Source organism: Salvia hispanica, chromosome 1 (genome assembly GCF_029641045.1).
Source record: "Salvia hispanica isolate PSC_SH4W2 chromosome 1, Shi_PSC_v1, whole genome shotgun sequence".
NCBI classification, from domain to species: Eukaryota; Viridiplantae; Streptophyta; class Magnoliopsida; order Lamiales; family Lamiaceae; genus Salvia; species Salvia hispanica.
In genome coordinates this window covers 67,586,994-67,605,018 of record NC_142692.1, presented here as the reverse complement: position 1 = coordinate 67,605,018, position 18,025 = coordinate 67,586,994, and the positions used below count along the sequence as shown (strand labels likewise).

Sequence of the window (18,025 nt, the reverse complement as noted above, 5' to 3'; positions counted from 1 at the left end):
GAAAAATAAATTAAGAAAAATTGCTGCAAAAGACTGATTTGAGAAAGGAGGAAGAAAATGTTGAAATTAAGAATAGGAGTAAAAGAAAAAGATAAAAAGTGTCTTACATAAATATGGTTTCAAATTAGATTAATGAACCTATTGAAAGAGAAGTGCTGATGCATGATGAATTTTGGCTATCAAAGAAGATCATTTGAGGGGCGAAAATCATTTTACTATTTTTCAGGGTTTTTGGAACTCATATAACTAAGGCTATAGGATTAATTCCAAAAAATATCAATAGGGGTATTAATGTCAATTAACTACATGTTTAGTTATAACTAACTTTTAGAAGAAATCCCAAAACTTTAAATTCATATAACATATATCAAATTAAAGATAATTTTATAAGATAATTTCATAAGGATTAAAGATAATCCCAAACCATCATTTCAGGGTTTGCTCAAGACTCGTTTCGCCCTCCATTACAAGAAAGGAAGCTTCATACAGCTGCAACACTCCTTTTGTGTTTTCACTGTCGAACTCGCCCTCGTCGTTCTTGAAACAATCGAACATGTCTGTGAAAAGTAAACAAAATAAGATGTCTTAACACATAGTAATTAAAATAGCTATTTCCATACTTCCTCCGTCTGCTACCAATAGTTGTGACAGTAGATGGCACGGGATTTAATGTAAATTTCGTAAAATATACTAGAGAAAAAGTTGTGGAAGAATTGTTAGTTGAATATATGGGGTAGTGATCAATTGCTAACTCATCATTTAATTGTTAACTACAACTAATTTAAGGCCATAGGATTTTAGAAAACGTGTGGTCTACAATTTGTCACGTGTAATTTTCGTTTTTATTAATAAAATCAAAAAAGATAAAAAAAACTCCAAATTAGGGTTTTGGATGAAAATGTCAATATAGTGTTTCGAAAATATACACACAATGCTTTAAGAATGTTAACCCATTGTTTATATTGACATTCTACATGTATTATATTGACATATTTTATATAGTATGTTGACATTTCTGTTGTACGAAAAAATTAAAAAAATTCAAATTTTGACGTCGGAACATATACATGTAGGATATCGTTGGAATCCTTATGAAATTATCTTTAATTTGATATATGTTATATGAATTTAAAGTTTTGGGATTTCTTTTAAAAGTTAGTTATAACTAAACATGTAGTTAATTGACATTAATACCCCTATTGATATTTTTCGGAATTAATCCTATAGCCTTAGTGATGTTTTTCCTTGATCGTATTGACATTTAGAGATTGATGATCTAAGCCCTTAATTTAAATATCTAATGGCTATTATTTAGTTGTAGTTAGCAATTAAGTTATGAGTTAGCAATATAACACTCCCCTGAATATATGTGAATAAATATGAGATATGGAGAAAAAAAAAGTTGAGAATGAGAAAATAGTGGTGAACATGTTACCAAAAAGAATAAAATTTTTTAAACTTACCAAATTGTAAAAACAAGACTATTGGATTATACTGGATATAGACTAGGGGAATATTTGTGTAAACATAAATAATAGTCACAAAGACAAAAATTACTCCATAAAATAGACATTTTTGGAAATATTTATAAAGACAAAATAATGGAGTATACGAAAAGGATTTAGGAGATTTGTGGTGATTAGAACCTTGATTAGCTGTCCAAACCTATTCTTGATAGTGAATTAAAGGATAAATTAACAAAAGTGATTATTTTACTAAAAAATTATATGTTAGGTGCTATTTATTATGTTTATATTAGTCCAAATAAAAACTTAACATAGTATCCAATTTTATCACCTTGAGAAACCCTAAAACCATGGTCTCTGAGGAGTCTGAAAGCAAGAGCTGTTGAGTACAGATCCCTTTCCTCATTATTGCAATATTTCTTCTCCAAATAGATACGATTCAAGACTTGGTTGATTTCGTAGTCGAAATGATAAGAAATCCCGAGCTTTTGCAAGTCATCGATCAACTCCAACTGCACAAGCCAATTTGTTTGTTGGCACAACAACTTCTTCAATTGCTCAACCAGCTCAGAAGCCCGGGTGGCGTACTTCTCTTCCTGTATAAACAAATGACGACATGTTAGATTTTACGAGGACCTGCAGTCTCATTTATTGAAGCGTAACATGAAGGAGGGAGACCAAACAAACCCTAATTTATAGCATAAGTAATGACTAGCAAGGTATTTAAGTTTATTTCATATTTTTGACATGAAACAACTAACAAGGTAGTAATATCTTAGTTCAGATCTCAACCTCAAACTAAAAAAAAGTGCACGCGGGCATACACATACCGTGTATACACTGGTGAGGGATTGAATCCGATCGAAATCCCAAAGGGTAGGCTTGTAATTTCCCGATCTTCGTTTCGATTGGATTTGATCCGATGGATGATCAGCGGTGAGTTTGAGGGAGCAAGATTGCCGCCAGCTTGTTTGAGAAGAAGCTGTCTGCTTTTTTGGATATTTCTTTTGCAAAGTTAAGCACATTTTTTGTTGGCTTGTTGGGAATTGACATGCCCATTATAATGATTGACTGCCTATATTAATTTAATCTCGAGAAACACACTTTTGAAACAATAGAGTGACTTTTGAAACACTGAATTGTGTTGAATATCATTATTTGAGTATTTCACTCAAATTTAGAAAGAAAGTAGAATATCAATAATTATTATTCAAGAGATATATGCGACGCATTGCAAGACTAGCCCTTTAATTAAAACCATACCATATACTATCCGTCGGATCTCAAATTGGTTTGTAGTGGCAGATTTAAGTGAGAACAAATGGGTACGAGTGTACCCCAAAACAAATAGCCAGTAGTAGTTCAGTTGATCAAAATTGTGATTAAATAATTAAATAATTTTGATTATTAAATAATTAAAAATTACTTAAATCGGTCAAAATTATGATTAAAATCGTTGACTGTTAAATATTAACGGAATTGTTAACGGAGGACCAATTGTGATCCGATTTGAAATATACGGGACCCAAAAATTCAAAAGATAAAGTCAAGGACCAAAATCATAAAATGTGCATATGTTCAGGACCAATTTTGGCCTTTACTCTAAATTAAATTTTACATTTATTTTTGTTTTACCTTTTTGTTATTGTACACTCAAAAACTTCTAATTAATTTATTTAATATTCTCTTATAAACATTGTTAGATTCTTTTATCATGCATTTATATTATCTTTATTATTTCTTGATCCTTTTCAAAAAAAATTAATTTATTTTAATGCATTTTTTCAAATATTTTACTCATTCTAATGTATTTAAATTTTTAAAAATTTTGAAAAACAACAAAATTTTGCTTAGATAATTGAAAATATGATTTCTTTATAAAAATAATATATGTTGCAAAACTTGAAACAAATCATTCATATAATACTATAAATATTCTCATTTTTATATATAACAAAGTTTATTATAAAAAAAAATATCAAATAATTAAAGCATCTGTCGAATTTTGAAACTCTAAATCATTATAACTATTTATCGCACCCCAGATTGGAAATCCTTGATCCGCCGCTGATTGGTTGGTCTTGATTAGGTCATTAAACCATAGATGAAATGTGTATTTGAATGAAGATCCATTAGTAAGGGTGTTTTATGAAACAATTAATTCATTCAAAATATGTAACACGTGAGGCATACAGTAGGCCGGGTCCATGGTCTCCCACCAATTTTAACTTTTTCTATATATTTATAGTATATATCTATTTTAAAGATCTGATTTCTATTAATAGTTCAGACTATTTTTCAAAATTGATCTAAGATTTAAAATATAATAAGTACTTTAGAAACCTTTTTTTTTTTGTTCTTTCCTTAAAATAGAAACTTTCTGTTTTAAAAAATTTCTCTCTCTGACGAGAGGAGACTCATTTTTCACTAACGTACGCTCTTTTCTTTATCTCTCTTACTTTATCAATTTTGCATTAAAACTTCTGTCGTTTCAAAAGTTCATATTTTTAGGGAATGGGGGAGTATCTTCATTCCCGATTAAAAGTCTTATTTGCCTATCGCACAAGTTTTACTAAATCTCTCTAATGAGTGAATGGATTGTAAATCTCTCTTTTAGAATAATATTATAATGGAACGAGTAAATGGAACGCGAATCCAATTTATCAAAAATAGAATGGGACATTTTTATCGTGGACAACTTAAAATGAAAAAAATGAGACGTTTAATAGTGGACAACGGGTGAAGTATTTATTCGTATCAAACCAACATCAAGCCTGGTCCAAACTCAGAAATCATGCTAGAGATGAAATGAATCCTTGTGAAATCAATCTTGAGACCTCTCAAAAACAAATTGTTAGGAAAGCTAATACAAAGAGCCAGCAAATAAGTGGCTAACTGTATAACTGAGATTCAATCAATAAAAAATTGGAGTATCTTTTTAAGCCTCACTCTGTTTTAGCTTTAACTTTAAACAGCAGGGCCAGTGTAGTTCGATCCAGGCTGACCAGCGCGGCGTTTCTCTAGCCACGTTCGAGCTCTGAGTCAAGCTTCGCCAGGGACCAACAATGCCTCAAGTTCTTCTCGACGCCGCTCAAGCTCCTGCAGTTGTTAGTTTGTGCAACATTAGTTTGTGCCACTGTTGATACGAACTTTCATTGGTAAAAACATCAGCCAAAGCAGTAAACTTCATTTTCGAGCTTCCTTTACCATATAATGAGGATTTTAGACATGATAAGGGTAATTCATACTTCCTTTTCTAGATCGTTACAGTATCGGTCAAAGGCCAGCCGGCAAGAGATAACGAAGCAATTTTATCGAGATATCCAGCATATTCAATTGCCAAACAAGAGCTTAAAATAGTATATGCATATTGCAAAGAGAGATTACCCCAAGATCCTTTATTGCTTGCTCCCTCGAAACTTCTTTTTTCTGGCGAGCACGTTTCACCATGCCAATGCAGAACATTCCCTAAAGAAGCAATGAAAGTTCACTCTATGTTAGAGCTTCATGTACCTCACTGTAAAACTCTGAATTGACAGGCGACATTCTATGTTGAGAAGAAAAAGCTCATGGGAAAAAAGACGAGATATTTACTGCTGAAAATAATAGGCGATAGTAAACTTACTGATATAATGTAAACCACACCACATGCAAGAAGTAGGTAGCTAGAAATGCTCTGAAGAAGAAAAAGCTCTTCACGATCCCTTAAGTACTCGGGGTAAGCTCGGGTCATAACTGCAACACTGGAGAAAAAGATGAGCGCAAGGCACAAATGCAACGACATAAAGCAGCTCTTGAATGTATGAACAGAACTGGAATCGGGCTTGTGAGGGCAATCTTCAGATTTCACGCTGGTCACTATCCGATGAAAAGACAGTGAAACTTTGGGTGATCTTGGGTGTTCTAGAAACCTAAATGTGGAAGATGAATGCAACCAACATGACTAGGTACAAGTAATCTAACACTAGACACGATGATAGCTAAGTAGGAGTTCAATCAAATGAGTCGCTCAAAAAATAATGTATAGCAAGAGTTGGACTTACAAGATTTGCAGCATTCCTCTGCCTGCCCAATATTCCAGAACCTGCAACATTTTGGACACTTAATACAGAAGCATATGGATTTTAACACAACATATAACATCTAGAGTGTTTTCCACATACATCAAGAACATTGCATTATGAACTTTCTGAGACAAAGACTACTCTCTATCAGCAGATCACACTAAATTCATTTTTTCGCTGCTATATTATGATCAAAGCACAATCTAAAACTTCCAAAATCAACACTGTTACCACTCTCTACCACATCTCTTCATATGTACTTCCCCTAAACCATTGCATCATACAATCAAGCATTTTTCAAGTAATATTGTAGGGATTTGCCCTATGATTCTTCAATTTGGAGCTTGAGCTAATGAACATGCTAATATCCGAGTTTAATTTTCCCCAATTTGCCTCAATCAGAAAGCATTCAACAGCAAAATTGCTAATAAAATACATCAATTACACACAGATCAACCTAGAATTTATGTTCAATTCCCTCAGCAGCGGAAAACAAACATCAATTACACACACATTACACGCCAATTAGAGAGAGAACCTTGGAGAATTTCATGATGAATTCCCACTCAGTCTCGGCGACCACCACAAAGGAGGCAATTACCACCGTGTAACACCGGAATATCCCGTCGAAAATCTGCACTAGATCGAACGAATTCAAAATGAGCCCAACCAACACAGTCGATTCGAACAAATTAACAAAAAATTGATTACATCAGATCCGTTGCTGAAAGAGTGGACGGCGGAGAGGATGTTGACGGCGATGCAGAGGACGCCGGCAAGAGCAGTGATGACGCTGAAGCATCGGCAGGTGATCAGGAACGGATCGGGTCTCGAACGGGCCCGGGCGGTGGGGGTGGGCGGGTCGGGCTCCCGCGAACTCTGCGCCTCCATTTTCAGATTGTGAAATGAGAAGTCTGCAAATGCGATTGCTACCGTTATTATAGTTAATACTCCTCACTCCCCTTATATATGTATCTCACTTTCACTCATGCACATATTTTCAGAAATGTAAAATAAAATGTGAAAAAGTTGATGAAATGTTATACTCCCTTCGTCTCATTGACGTTTTCCGACACATATTTGAGAAAAATGATAGTAAAATAGTTAAACTGAAGAAAAAGTAAAGTAAGAGAGAGAACTCATCTACATTATTCTCTATCTTACATTAGTTTCTCTTAACTTGAATTATTTATTATCATGTTCAAAAAATAACGGCCAAAACAAAATCAATTATTTGAACTGGGACGAATGGAGTATATTAATATTGATAAAATATAAATAAAATGATTTTATCGAATATTAAGTCTCACATTCAACTAATTTATTCCACTTACATTTTATTTAAAAGTAATATATATACAATTGTTGAGTAGTAATAAAATGCAAACTTATATACAAACTCCAAACTTTTCAACACATTGTCAACACAACATAAAATTTCAAGATTTTGATGTCAAAATAATATCAACTCGGTGTCAACCGTTGAAACTGTGTTGATATTGTCTGTTGCTGTTATTTTGTAATCTCTTGACATTTTTTAATGGTGCAAATCATAGTTTGGAGCTTGTAAAATATTTAGAGTTTGCATCTGATTACATTTCTACAATTGTAACTCATGTTTCGCTAATTTTTTTTCATTCACATTTTTTAACCTTTCTAAAAATTCGTGTCACCAAGAAATGAGACTACCGAATAGCGGAGAGAGGGAGTAGTCATGAGGTCATCTCCAACCATTTACGCCAAACTCAAACTCATTTTTAAGTATACGTCACACCAAAAAGTAGTTTTACTCCAACCATTTACATCATCTTTAAGTTTACACCATTTTTGAGTATTTATCTAACAAAATTTTGAAGTAAACACCATATTTTGGTGTTATTCCATTGAAAACTCTAAAAATGGGTTTGGGTTTGGTATACAGTTGGAGAAATTATCTACACTAAAAATGAGTTTTGGCGTACGATTGGAGATGGCATAGACTCATTTTAGCATTGCACCTCTCATCCAAGTGCATATTATAAAAGGGGTGAAGTGAAGAGATGATGAGTTGATGACAGCAAAAGGCCAAAATCAGTCCATAATTATGACTGTAAAATGAGTTTTAGTTTATCCACAGCACGTGACGTTATCAGCAAATTCCGTAACAAATCTTCAATTGAAAGCACTTGAATCAAACAATGAGAATCCTCGCATTATTAAATTTCAAACACACAAATCCGTTACGTTTCCTTCTTCTCCACTGTGATCTCTCACGACAGAGCAACCGAAAATGGAGGCCAAAATCGCTGCAGAAAACGGCAAAACTGCAATCGGAGAAGACGGTTCCGTCGCCGGCTTCGATTCCCTGCACCGCCTCCTCCAATCTTCCCTTCCTCCCCACCTTTTCCAGGTCAGATCAACACCATAACTTACTAGTAACTTTTGTGTGAATTCCCTCCGATTTTGAGTAATACTTATGATGATAAATTCTTCGATGGATGCTGTTCGTTGCGATAGGAAGCTAGCCGATTGCTGATTGGGCTAAACTGTGGGAAAACGCTTGATTCTGTTGCTCTTCCCGATCCTGCTAAATCTCTTTCTGTAAACCATGATTTTGATCTTCAGGTATGTGTGCGTTTCCTTATTTTTCTGGTGATTTAAACCTTGAAGAAGTAGTTTTCACAGTTTTAATTCAATTTGTGTTCATAGCAATTCATCCTACTATTCGAATCACACAAACTGTTTGCTGAAATGATGATCTGTCAATCATGATTCATATGAATCAAACATACTTGATGCCTTTAAATTTAGTGGCAAAAACTTATGTGCATATTCCACCCTAATTATATCCAGTTTTAAGGTTCATCATCACTCCCCGTGGAGTAAAAATTCGATGGTCGAGAGTAGTCAAGGCACACTGCCATTTGGCGTGTCTAGCCAAATGCGATTGCAAAAATCATCAGAAATCTTCGGAGAGGGGAAAAGGAAGAGAGATAGAGATTTATGCAATTGTGGTTGTCCAACACACATGTCTGGTCCATCAAATTTTTACTCTCAGTGAAGCGTTTTTAGTCCCCGGTTGGTGTTTACTGAGCGCGATTAAGATTAATTTGGATGGCTGCCCATGGGTGTACCTTCTAAATTAGTTGCTATATTGGAAACATGGAGTGATGTCTTTTACTTGATTGGCTGCCAAAAAAAAAACCCATTAAGTTTGTTATTAAGATGCTATTGTTTTCCTTGTAGATCTTGTGTCAATAGATGTGTGTGAAATATTGAGAGAGTTATCATGGAAAGTGTGAGTTCTTGCATTTGTTTCACTGTAATTGTGATTCCAGTTGGTTGCTCTTTATTTCCTCATGTATGTCTTATACTACTACTACATATTAAGATAGTTGTCTTGTCTTCCTAAAATACGCAGGCGTTTTTGTTTCGTGCTGATAAGGAATCATTGAGAGAGCCTCGCAGTGTGAGGGTAGGCCTGATTCAGAATTCTATAGCTCTTCCAACTACAGAACCGTTCCTTGATCAGAAACGAGGCATCTTTGAGAAATTGACACCGATCATTGAAGCCGCAGGCGCTTCTGGAGTCAACATACTATGTTTGCAGGTACTTTGTCTATAAACAGTCAACAAACCTCTGCAGACTAACTTTGGACCCATCAATGCAGGAGGCGTGGACGATGCCATTTGCATTCTGCACTCGCGAGAAGAAATGGTGTGAGTTTGCAGAGCCGGTAGATGGAGAGTCGACAAAATTTCTTCAGGAGTTTGCTCGGAGGTACAACATGGTTATAGTGAGCCCTATCCTTGAAAGGGACGTGAACCACGGGGAGACGCTTTGGAACACTGCTGTGATAATTGGAAATCATGGCAACATAATCGGGAAGCACAGAAAGGTAAAATGATGCATCTATGTAATTTTTTCACACGAACGTGTCTCTGAAAGTAATCATTGCAGAATCATATACCTAGAGTTGGGGACTTCAACGAAAGCACGTACTATATGGAAGGGAACACCGGGCATCCTGTGTTTGAGACTGCTTATGGAAAGATTGCTGTCAATATATGTTATGGGAGGCATCATCCTCTTAACTGGTTAGCTTTCGGGTTAAATGGTGCCGAGATAGTTTTTAACCCATCAGCAACTGTGGGTGAACTCAGCGAACCAATGTGGCCCGTTGAGGTACACTTGTCACCACCCTCTTCTTGTTTGCTAGTAGTACTTTGTTTGTAATAATCGGACGTTTAATGTTGCAGGCACGTAATGCAGCCATAGCGAATAGTTACTTTGTGTGTTCGATCAATCGTGTTGGGACTGAGCATTTCCCAAATCCATTCACCTCAGGGGATGGGAAGCCACAGCATGCAGATTTCGGGCATTTCTATGGTTCCAGCTATGTATCAGCGCCCGATTCCTCGCGCACGCCATCTCTGTCCCGGCACAGGGATGGCTTGCTGATATCGGACATGGATCTTAACCTCTGCCGGCAACTAAAGGACAAGTGGGGATTCCGCATGACTGCCCGGTACGAGATCTATGCAGATTTGCTTGCTCATTACGTGAAGCCCGATTTCGAACCCCAGGTCATTGCTGATCCACTGTTGCATAAGAAAGCAGTTTAATGAGATGTGGAAGAAACTAGGAATTGGGTGGTGGTGTATTTGTTATGTGCCTTTGCCATGAACATTGCAAGCTTCTTTAAACCTCAATGATGTGTTTTTTGGTAAATTGTGAGACTTTGCAAACCATTTTTTATGGAATAAAGTCATCACAAATTCTTAAAAAATTTATAATCCTAATTTGGTAGTATTATAAACTTTTGATAATAGGTAACAAAATTGCAGTGAAGTATACAAAATTTAATCAAAAACAAAAAATTATGTAATGGTCCAGAGTCCCATTTTTTTGTATGTTACTCATAAATATATTGTTTATATATAATTTATTAGTATAACATTTTTACAAAATGAATGCTCAAAAGTGATTGGGACTGCTAAAGCAGAAGAGAATAAAATTTAGTAAACACATTAAAGTAAATATTTATTTCAAGCAAAACTGAAGTTTCAAAAATTATATAGTCGAAAAAAAGGAAAATATAAAAAGAAATATGTAAAATTTCAAATACCACTCATTTTGTCTCACAATAAGAGCCATGTTTTACCATTCTTGTCTGTCCCACAATAAGAATCATACGGAGTATTTCACTTTTACGGTAAGTAGACCTCACATTCTACCAACTTATTCGACTCACATTTTATTATTAAACTAATACGTATAAGTGAGACTTTTATTCCGCTATCTTATTCAACTCATTTTTCTTTATTTTTCTTAAAATTTGTGTCATAATTAAATAGAACTCGCATTGCAAGATGGAGGGAGTAATATTTTCTATTTACCAAAAGTTTCATTTGTGTTTTAATTTAGTACATTCCGTTATAAGTGTTTAAACGGTGTTAACTCTTTATATATGTGAAGTACAGATTCATTGTTTCATATTGGTACAAAAAAATTTATGATTATTTTATATTGGTACAAAAAGTTTCATGATTATTTAATGGTTTGTACGTCACATAATTAAAAGGTTAACAACGTTTAAACACGTATACCAGAATGTACTAAATTGAAACACAAATAAAATTTTTTATAATAATTTATGTAAAATTCAAACTTTTATCTTTGCCTGAGTAATGTAGTTATCCCTTAAATATCAGAAGTAAAATTCATAAAATATACTCCTTCCGTCCCACTTAAAATGCAACATTTGAAAATCGACACGGAATTTTATGTAATGTTGTTTTGTGAGTAAATAAAGAGAGAGTAAAGTAAGAGAGATGAAAAAATAGAGATAAAGTTGTTTTCATTTTAGAAAACGTTTTATTTTTAATGGGACAATCAAAAAAAGAAAACGTTTTATTTTTAATGAGAAATAGGAAATACTGTGAAATTATTTATAAACAAATCGGAGAAAATCTAAACAGAAAATTGAGAACCTCAAAAAAAAGTTTGCTATATTGGCATCCAACGTCAGCATCAAATTCTATCATCCTTATCCTTCTTCTTCTTCGTTTTCCTTCTGCACTCTCTCTCTCTCAATTCACAGTAGTAACAACAACACGGTGTTCAATTTCCTATTGCTTCGTCAATTTCGATAGCAAGGGTGTAAATTTCCGTGTCTATTGATCGATTACTTTTTTCTGTGCTGTGCGAGGTGTTCAACAATGGCGTCGATATGCCCGCCGACGTTCCCGTCGCCGCGCACGGATCCTATTCATCGGGAGTTGAACTTTTTTCAATCGAGATTCAACTCCTCCACGCTCAGGAAAAAATTGCAATCGGGAGTTTCTCTGTCTAGGGTTCCTGAATCCCCTTTCTGCTGCCGTTGCAACGATAGGGGAAGTGGCGGCGGGGATGGCTCCGATTCAGGCGCTGAGGACGCGTGGCGGTGGGACTTTGGTATTCAGGAGACTGTTAGAAATGCGATTAAGCGTTTTGATGGTTACTTGAGCTCGTTGAGGGATCAAAGGGCGGATGGGACGCTGGTTGTGGCGGAGAAGTGGGGGGATGGAGAGGAGGAGTGGGATTGGGAGAGGTGGAGGAAACATTTCGTCGAGGTTGATGAGCAGGAGCGCATTGTGTCGATTTTGAAGGTATTTTGTATTCATTTGTTTCTGTTCAGTTCTGGAAATAAGCAGCTAGAAGCTTTTTTACAGTTGAATTTTGATTTTCATAATGCAAGTGTTTCAATATATATGTTGAATATCATTCATCAAAATGAAGAAATTAGCACAATTGAATGTGAGAATATCTGTATTCAAGTAAAGAAATAGGCTTGATTTGTGGTAGTCATGTGAAGAAATATACTGCTAATTTCTGATGGAAGCACTAATGCCTCGCCTCTGTAAACCTCACGATGTTGCACAAGTGACATGCAGCATCTTTGGTTAATGCAGTCCGCCTCTTTCATTAATCTTTTTTTTCTGGAGGGGGATTAACTGTGGGCTTTTACTGACATTGTTGTCTTAATTCTTAACAGTCTCAGTTAGCTACTGCAATTCAAAGGGAGGATTATGGAGAGGCTGCTAGGATAAAGGTGGCAATTGCAGCTGCTGCTAGGAGCGACACTGTTGGCAGGGTGATGTCCCATCTAAAGGTTGTGTCCCTGTCCTGCATGTTTTTTTGTTTCCGGATGTATTTACGTTCATCTTTATTAAGTATTTTATGTTTTTATTATTCTTGCAAGCAATGTCTTTGTAGTTAATTGCTCGATTTAAATGCTCTGGTATCATTCAATCAATTGCAGAAATCTGTGGAGGAAGAGCGATATGGAGATGCAGCTCTTATACGTGATCATGCAGGGGCTGGTTTGGTGAGTTAGCCTCAAATTTAGATCATGATGCCAATGCACATTGAGCCTTTATTCCATAAATATATGTGGTTGACTGTTTTTAAAAACCATCATTATGCATGTACTAGTCTTTTACTTGCTTAGTCCAATGATGAATGTGTAAAATGAAAATTATTTATAGCATCAAATATTTTGGTTCTTCAAGTTCAAGGGATAGTCTGATTACAACCTGTCCAATTGGAATTATTTGTGCAAATTATTTATATTATTGCTATTGTAGTATTGTTTTATTATTATCATTTAGTAGCATGTGCTTGCATCATGTATGCTTGTTTACTTGAATTATGATGTCTGCCATGTCATTTTGCTATTAGTGTTAAATAAGAAAGACCAAAGTGCGCAATCATGTTTCTTTTCTCTAAGAACTAGGTTATATAACAATTTTCCTGGCATTCAGGTTGGATGGTGGGCTGGAACTTCAGATGATACTAATGATCCTTATGGTCGCATTATACATATAAGCGCTGAGTATGGAAGATACATTGCTAGAAGTTATAGTCCTAGGTACAGTTACTTCTCACTGTATAGAGCTCTCGTATCATTTATGAGTAGAATCACACATTAACTACATAGCATCTATTCATGATTTACAATCTTCAAAGATGTTTTTCATTGGTTGAAAATTCTTAGCAAAAAAGTTAGTTAGCTGTGTGACATATATTCAGGGTTCAGGCATTCAGCAACCCTTGAACTATCCTTCTATTAGTTCTTTTCCTCTCTCTCTCTCTCTCTCTGTGTGTGTGTGTGTGTGTGTTTGCCTTGTTCTTCCTATATAAACATGATGTGCAAAAAAAAAAGTTGGTCAACATGATAAATATTTTGAACTATCACTTTTTTCAGGTAGCTCTTTCCTCACCGATATATATTCCCTAAAAGCTAAGTTAGATTTTTCATGGGGAGTCTAGATCTTTGCCTTCAAGTTCTACAGTTACCTTTTGGATCAAGTTCACCATCTCTTCCTTTGTTTTCCATTTGAACTTCTTGGCAGGCAGTTGGCAACAGCTTCGGTCGGTGCTCCCGTGTTTGAAGTGTACCTAAGAGACAATAAAGAAGGTGATTATAAGCAGCAGGTATTTCTCTTATGCCTCAAGGTTCTCTAGTTATCTATGTGTGCTCTATGATTATTATAATGTAAGTGCACTCGAACATGCACACATTAACTCCTGTTCTTGTACTGCTTATGCGGTTATGCCATGCTATTACTTTTATTTGGTTGAATTATAGTTCTTTTGAGTGCAACTTCTGTGGATGTATTGATGGATGTAGGATATTTGGATGATTTATCATTTGTTACTTTTCGCTGTTTTTACCTGTAGGAATTGTAAAATGCAGGACACTTCTGCTGCCTCTTTTCTTTCGCATTACTAAGAAGGCAGTATTTGCATTGGGAAGGCCTACTTAAATTCTTTACCTGAGAATACACGATGTATGCAACATGCACACACACGTGTCCTGAATATGAAAATATATTAATTACTTGATTTGTAGGCTGTTTACTTAAAGCGCAAAGGAACTATGGAAGATGTTTACGTTCCATCCTTCAAGTCATCAGGGGGTTCCAGGAGCCTGGACTCTCTTGATGCAAGAGATAACAAAAGCAAGCTTTTCGAAAGAAGTTCTGAAGATACAGAAGATGGTGAGGATAGGGATGATGATATTGGTTTTGATAATATCCTGCAAGACATGATTCCTGGTGTGAAAGTCAAGGTTGTGAAAGTAACAGCACCGGAGAAGGTCGACAGGGATATAATATCTAAGGTGATCGAACAAATAATAGATGAAGAGGATGAAGAAAAGGACTATGACATAGAAAATGTAGATGTTGACACTGAGATTAAAAGTGAAAATGAGGATGAGCACAGTGACACTGATATTAAAAATGAAAATGATGATGAGCACAGTGATACTGATCTGGATTCTGGTAGCGATATAGCTGACGAAGATGACCAACATCAAATTTCACTTCAGGTCGTTGTTGGTGATGGTTTTCTCCAGAAATTGTCTCGTGGTGCCCATGCTAAAGACTTGCTTCGTGTTCCAGCAAGGCTAGAGAAAAAGGGTCGGATGACATTTACATTTACAGTGGAGGAAGATGTTAATGAGCTCCAACCTGGTGGAGATGGACAGTCTGCAAAAAACAAAAGATCTAAACTGCCAGGCCAGCGTAGCATCGACAATCTTATGCTTGATTTCGTTAAATCGATTGGCAAAGGGAAGATTCCCATGAAGGTTGGTTTACATTCTGTAGTTGTGGAGATTCATTTACTATTTACAAGGTGGGTGCGTCCTTAGTCTTTCTATTCCAGGCATAATTTCATCAACTTGCAGGTTCTTCGAGATGTAGGTGAACTAATAAACCTTACACTCAATCAAGCTCGAAACAGTCAGCCACTCTCTGGGTCCACCACATTTAGTCGCATTGATGTTTCTTCGTCTTCAGATCCACTAAATGGTGATTAATATTGATTTTCAACACATGTATTGTTGCTTTTCTCTCATGGCTCAATGCAGTTTCAGTAGCTTGATGAAAATATATCTGTTTATCAGGTTTATACATTGGTGCGCATGGGCTCTACAGTTCAGAAGTTATTCATATGAGACGGAGATTTGGCCAGTGGAATGAGGATGGGAGCACAAAGAAACCTTCGAAAATTGAATTTTATGAGTATGTTGAAGCTGTTAAATTAACTGGAGATGCTTATGTTCCAGCTGGCCAGGTAGTTCATTCATTTGACTACCTACTTGAATCAGTCAAGGTTCATTGATTGCTATATGTATTATGTTCTATGGTCAGTTGGAGACTATGTTCATAACTCTGTAGTATACTTCAGATTGATAAATAGTGGCCTTCTCATACCAAAGCTTATTACCACCTATCAACAAAGCATATAATCTTCTCCCTCGCAGGTTGCGTTTCGTGCAAAAGTAGGGAAAAAGTATCAGCTTCCACATAAAGGGATCATCCCTGAAGAATTTGGGGTGGTATGTTGTATACTGTTTGTATTCAGTTAATCTCTATAATATCTTGTTACCACTCTAAGTTAAATGAACCTGCAGATTGCTCGATATAGAGGTCAAGGAAGGTTGGCCGAGTCTGGATTTCAGAATCCTCGATGGGTTGATGGTGAACTTGTTATATTGGATGGAAAGGTTAGTTTTCTAGCTCACTTGCCATAGTCTCAACTCTAGATATGACTCCTTTTGTAGGTTTCCAAACAACTTCAGTTTCTGATCCCTATTCTTTCTTATGCAATCGGTGCAGTATATCAAAGGAGGCCCCGTTGTTGGTTTTGTTTACTGGGCTCCTGAATACCACTTCTTGGTATTCTTCAATCGACTCAGGCTGATGGATTGAGTACTTGTCCCATCAAATTCAGATGCTATTGTTTTTATTTGCTCGTAGGTAAGTCCAATTTACTTTGCGTCTGTTCCCTTTGTGAGGAAAGTTGCCTGAAACATGGAATTTGAGCTGTAACTAAACAGATAATTGTATGACTCACTTTCCTTTCTGGTACTTGTGCAATTGAGGTGGCAGTTATGGCCCGAGCCCTCTCTCTTCATACTCGTGGGAAGTTGGAATATGAGTAATCAGAACAAATCCTTGTAGCTGGCCCCTTTCCCGGTTAGCTATGTGAACCATTGCGGTAGTCGACTTGACATTAACCGTGATTTTTTGAGTTATAATGTTTACTGGATAACAGGCTGATCTAACTTATGCCTAGCCTGTCCTCAGAATGTATATATCACTTGGCTCCATTATGTATATATCTATTGCCATTTGGTAAACAAGTTCAGCATCCAATGTTGCATGGGAATAATAATGCTTTGGATTTTCCTATAGGTTCATAGTTTCACAGAGCAGTTTTATTTTGTAATCTGTGTAAACACAGTTAATTTATGTCATAATTTTGTTATGTTCTCATATATGATTGAGGCCTGAAACTTTGTCCTTGATTTGGCATTTGTATTGAGAAAGGGCTCCATACACATGAGTTTATTAAATAGAGAGAAATGCATTGCTAGATAATGTGATCACCATTTCTGATGAGGTATCAGTAGAGGTGAGAAAAAAAACCGAAAACCGAATATCTGAACTGAACCAAACTGAAATTTTGAAATTCGGATCGGTTTTTCGATTTTTCGGTTCGGTTCGGTTTTTAAAATACCAAATTTTCGGTTTTTCGGTTCGGTTCGGGCGAAAAAAATAACCGAAAAACCGAATTATATTTTATATATAATATTATATATATTTATTCTATTAATTTAATATATTATATCGTATATAATATATATATATATATATATATTCTTTTAATATATTTTATATAATATGTATTATATATATTCTATTAGTTTTATATTATATATATTTATATTCTATTAGTATATATAAAATAAAATAAATTATATATATATATTAATATATAGTACTATTTTTTTCGGTTTTTCGATTTTTTTTTGAAAATTTCAGTTTTTCGGTTTTGTTCGGTTTTTGAAGTTCGGTTTTTGGTTTTTTGGATTTCAGTTTTTCGATTTTTCGGTTCGATTCGTTAGATTTTGAACTAAATTCGGTTTTTTGAGTTTGGTTCGGTTTTGACAAAAAACCGAACCGAAACCCGAATGCTCACCCCTAGGTATCAGGATCAAATTAATGTATAAAATAAAAATAAATAATGCTAATGTGGATTAATTGAGAGTACAAACAAATCATGCCTTAACACTTGGTCATATTTGATAAAATTAAATACTATCATGATGAAAAAGATGCCAAGAACTTAAGTCTATGTTACGACACAAGACAATTCACAAGTTAGGCATGACTTTACTAATACTAGTGTGAGAAAATGGAAATCCACTCACTAAATTGTTGAATACTATAGCTAGTAAATCAAATTTATTTACACTCCAATCCCATCATTCCTTGGATGAATTGAATAGTTGATGTCCTCTCTCTGTCTCAAGGGCTTGAAGACCTTTTCCTTGGACGGCACGAGATTTTATTCAATTTTATTTTATGTGTTAAGCGAAGAAAATAACTAAAAGAGAGAGAATAAAGTAGAAATAAATGTGTTTTTATTTAGTAATGAATCATCTTAGTTATGACAAA

At 35.3% G+C, this 18,025-nt stretch overlaps 3 protein-coding genes and 1 pseudogene across 3 annotated transcripts; 2 read left to right on the top strand and 2 right to left on the bottom strand.

Moving 5' to 3' along the window:
• Window positions 1-426: 426 nt before the first annotated feature.
• LOC148934448 (linalool synthase Tps-5042L13, chloroplastic pseudogene) lies at window positions 427-2,491 on the bottom strand (annotated as a pseudogene).
• Window positions 2,492-4,171: 1,680 nt separating this feature from the next.
• On the bottom strand, window positions 4,172-6,421 carry LOC125185562 (uncharacterized). Its single transcript, XM_048082118.2, has 6 exons — window positions 6,242-6,421; window positions 6,069-6,164; window positions 5,510-5,550; window positions 5,092-5,209; window positions 4,854-4,934; window positions 4,172-4,565 (listed from the first exon to the last, which is right to left on the bottom strand). Exons 1-6 carry the CDS (start codon window positions 6,419-6,421, stop codon window positions 4,509-4,511), a joined length of 573 nt encoding a protein of 190 aa, XP_047938075.2. The 3' UTR covers window positions 4,172-4,508.
• A 1,210-nt stretch (window positions 6,422-7,631) lies between these two features.
• LOC125218318 (beta-ureidopropionase-like) lies at window positions 7,632-10,241 on the top strand. Its single transcript, XM_048119964.2, has 6 exons — window positions 7,632-7,919; window positions 8,027-8,134; window positions 8,931-9,119; window positions 9,181-9,408; window positions 9,471-9,695; window positions 9,770-10,241. Exons 1-6 carry the CDS (start codon window positions 7,800-7,802, stop codon window positions 10,133-10,135), a joined length of 1,236 nt encoding a protein of 411 aa, XP_047975921.2. The 5' UTR covers window positions 7,632-7,799; the 3' UTR covers window positions 10,136-10,241.
• Window positions 10,242-11,541: 1,300 nt separating this feature from the next.
• Window positions 11,542-16,844, top strand: EX1 (UvrB/UvrC domain protein (DUF3506)). Its single transcript, XM_089056988.1, has 12 exons — window positions 11,542-12,160; window positions 12,547-12,663; window positions 12,814-12,879; window positions 13,316-13,422; window positions 13,907-13,988; window positions 14,407-15,147; window positions 15,247-15,370; window positions 15,466-15,635; window positions 15,826-15,900; window positions 15,976-16,068; window positions 16,181-16,273; window positions 16,365-16,844. Exons 1-11 carry the CDS (start codon window positions 11,732-11,734, stop codon window positions 16,271-16,273), a joined length of 2,097 nt encoding a protein of 698 aa, XP_088913114.1. The 5' UTR covers window positions 11,542-11,731; the 3' UTR covers window positions 16,365-16,844.
• The last annotated feature ends 1,181 nt before the right edge of the window (window positions 16,845-18,025 follow it).

What these genes read in the sequence shown, in the direction of transcription:
- LOC125185562 (XM_048082118.2), bottom strand. Translation starts at nt 6,421, where the DNA reads ATGGAGGCGCAGAGTTCGCGGGAGCCCGACCCGCCCACCCCCACCGCC. An exon ending in CTTTCAGCAACGGATCTGAT is followed by an intron (nt 6,165 to 6,241) that starts GTAATCAATTTT and finishes GATCTAGTGCAG; the next exon opens with ATTTTCGACGGGATATTCCG. An exon ending in GTGTGGTTTACATTATATCA is followed by an intron (nt 4,935 to 5,091) that starts GTAAGTTTACTA and finishes TTGCTTCTTTAG; the next exon opens with GGAATGTTCTGCATTGGCAT.
- LOC125218318 (XM_048119964.2), top strand. Translation starts at nt 7,800, where the DNA reads ATGGAGGCCAAAATCGCTGCAGAAAACGGCAAAACTGCAATCGGAGAA. An exon ending in ACCATGATTTTGATCTTCAG is followed by an intron (nt 8,135 to 8,930) that starts GTATGTGTGCGT and finishes TAAAATACGCAG; the next exon opens with GCGTTTTTGTTTCGTGCTGA. An exon ending in TAATCGGGAAGCACAGAAAG is followed by an intron (nt 9,409 to 9,470) that starts GTAAAATGATGC and finishes TAATCATTGCAG; the next exon opens with AATCATATACCTAGAGTTGG.
- EX1 (XM_089056988.1), top strand. Translation starts at nt 11,732, where the DNA reads ATGGCGTCGATATGCCCGCCGACGTTCCCGTCGCCGCGCACGGATCCT. An exon ending in GCTAGAAGTTATAGTCCTAG is followed by an intron (nt 13,423 to 13,906) that starts GTACAGTTACTT and finishes ACTTCTTGGCAG; the next exon opens with GCAGTTGGCAACAGCTTCGG. An exon ending in AAGGTGATTATAAGCAGCAG is followed by an intron (nt 13,989 to 14,406) that starts GTATTTCTCTTA and finishes CTTGATTTGTAG; the next exon opens with GCTGTTTACTTAAAGCGCAA.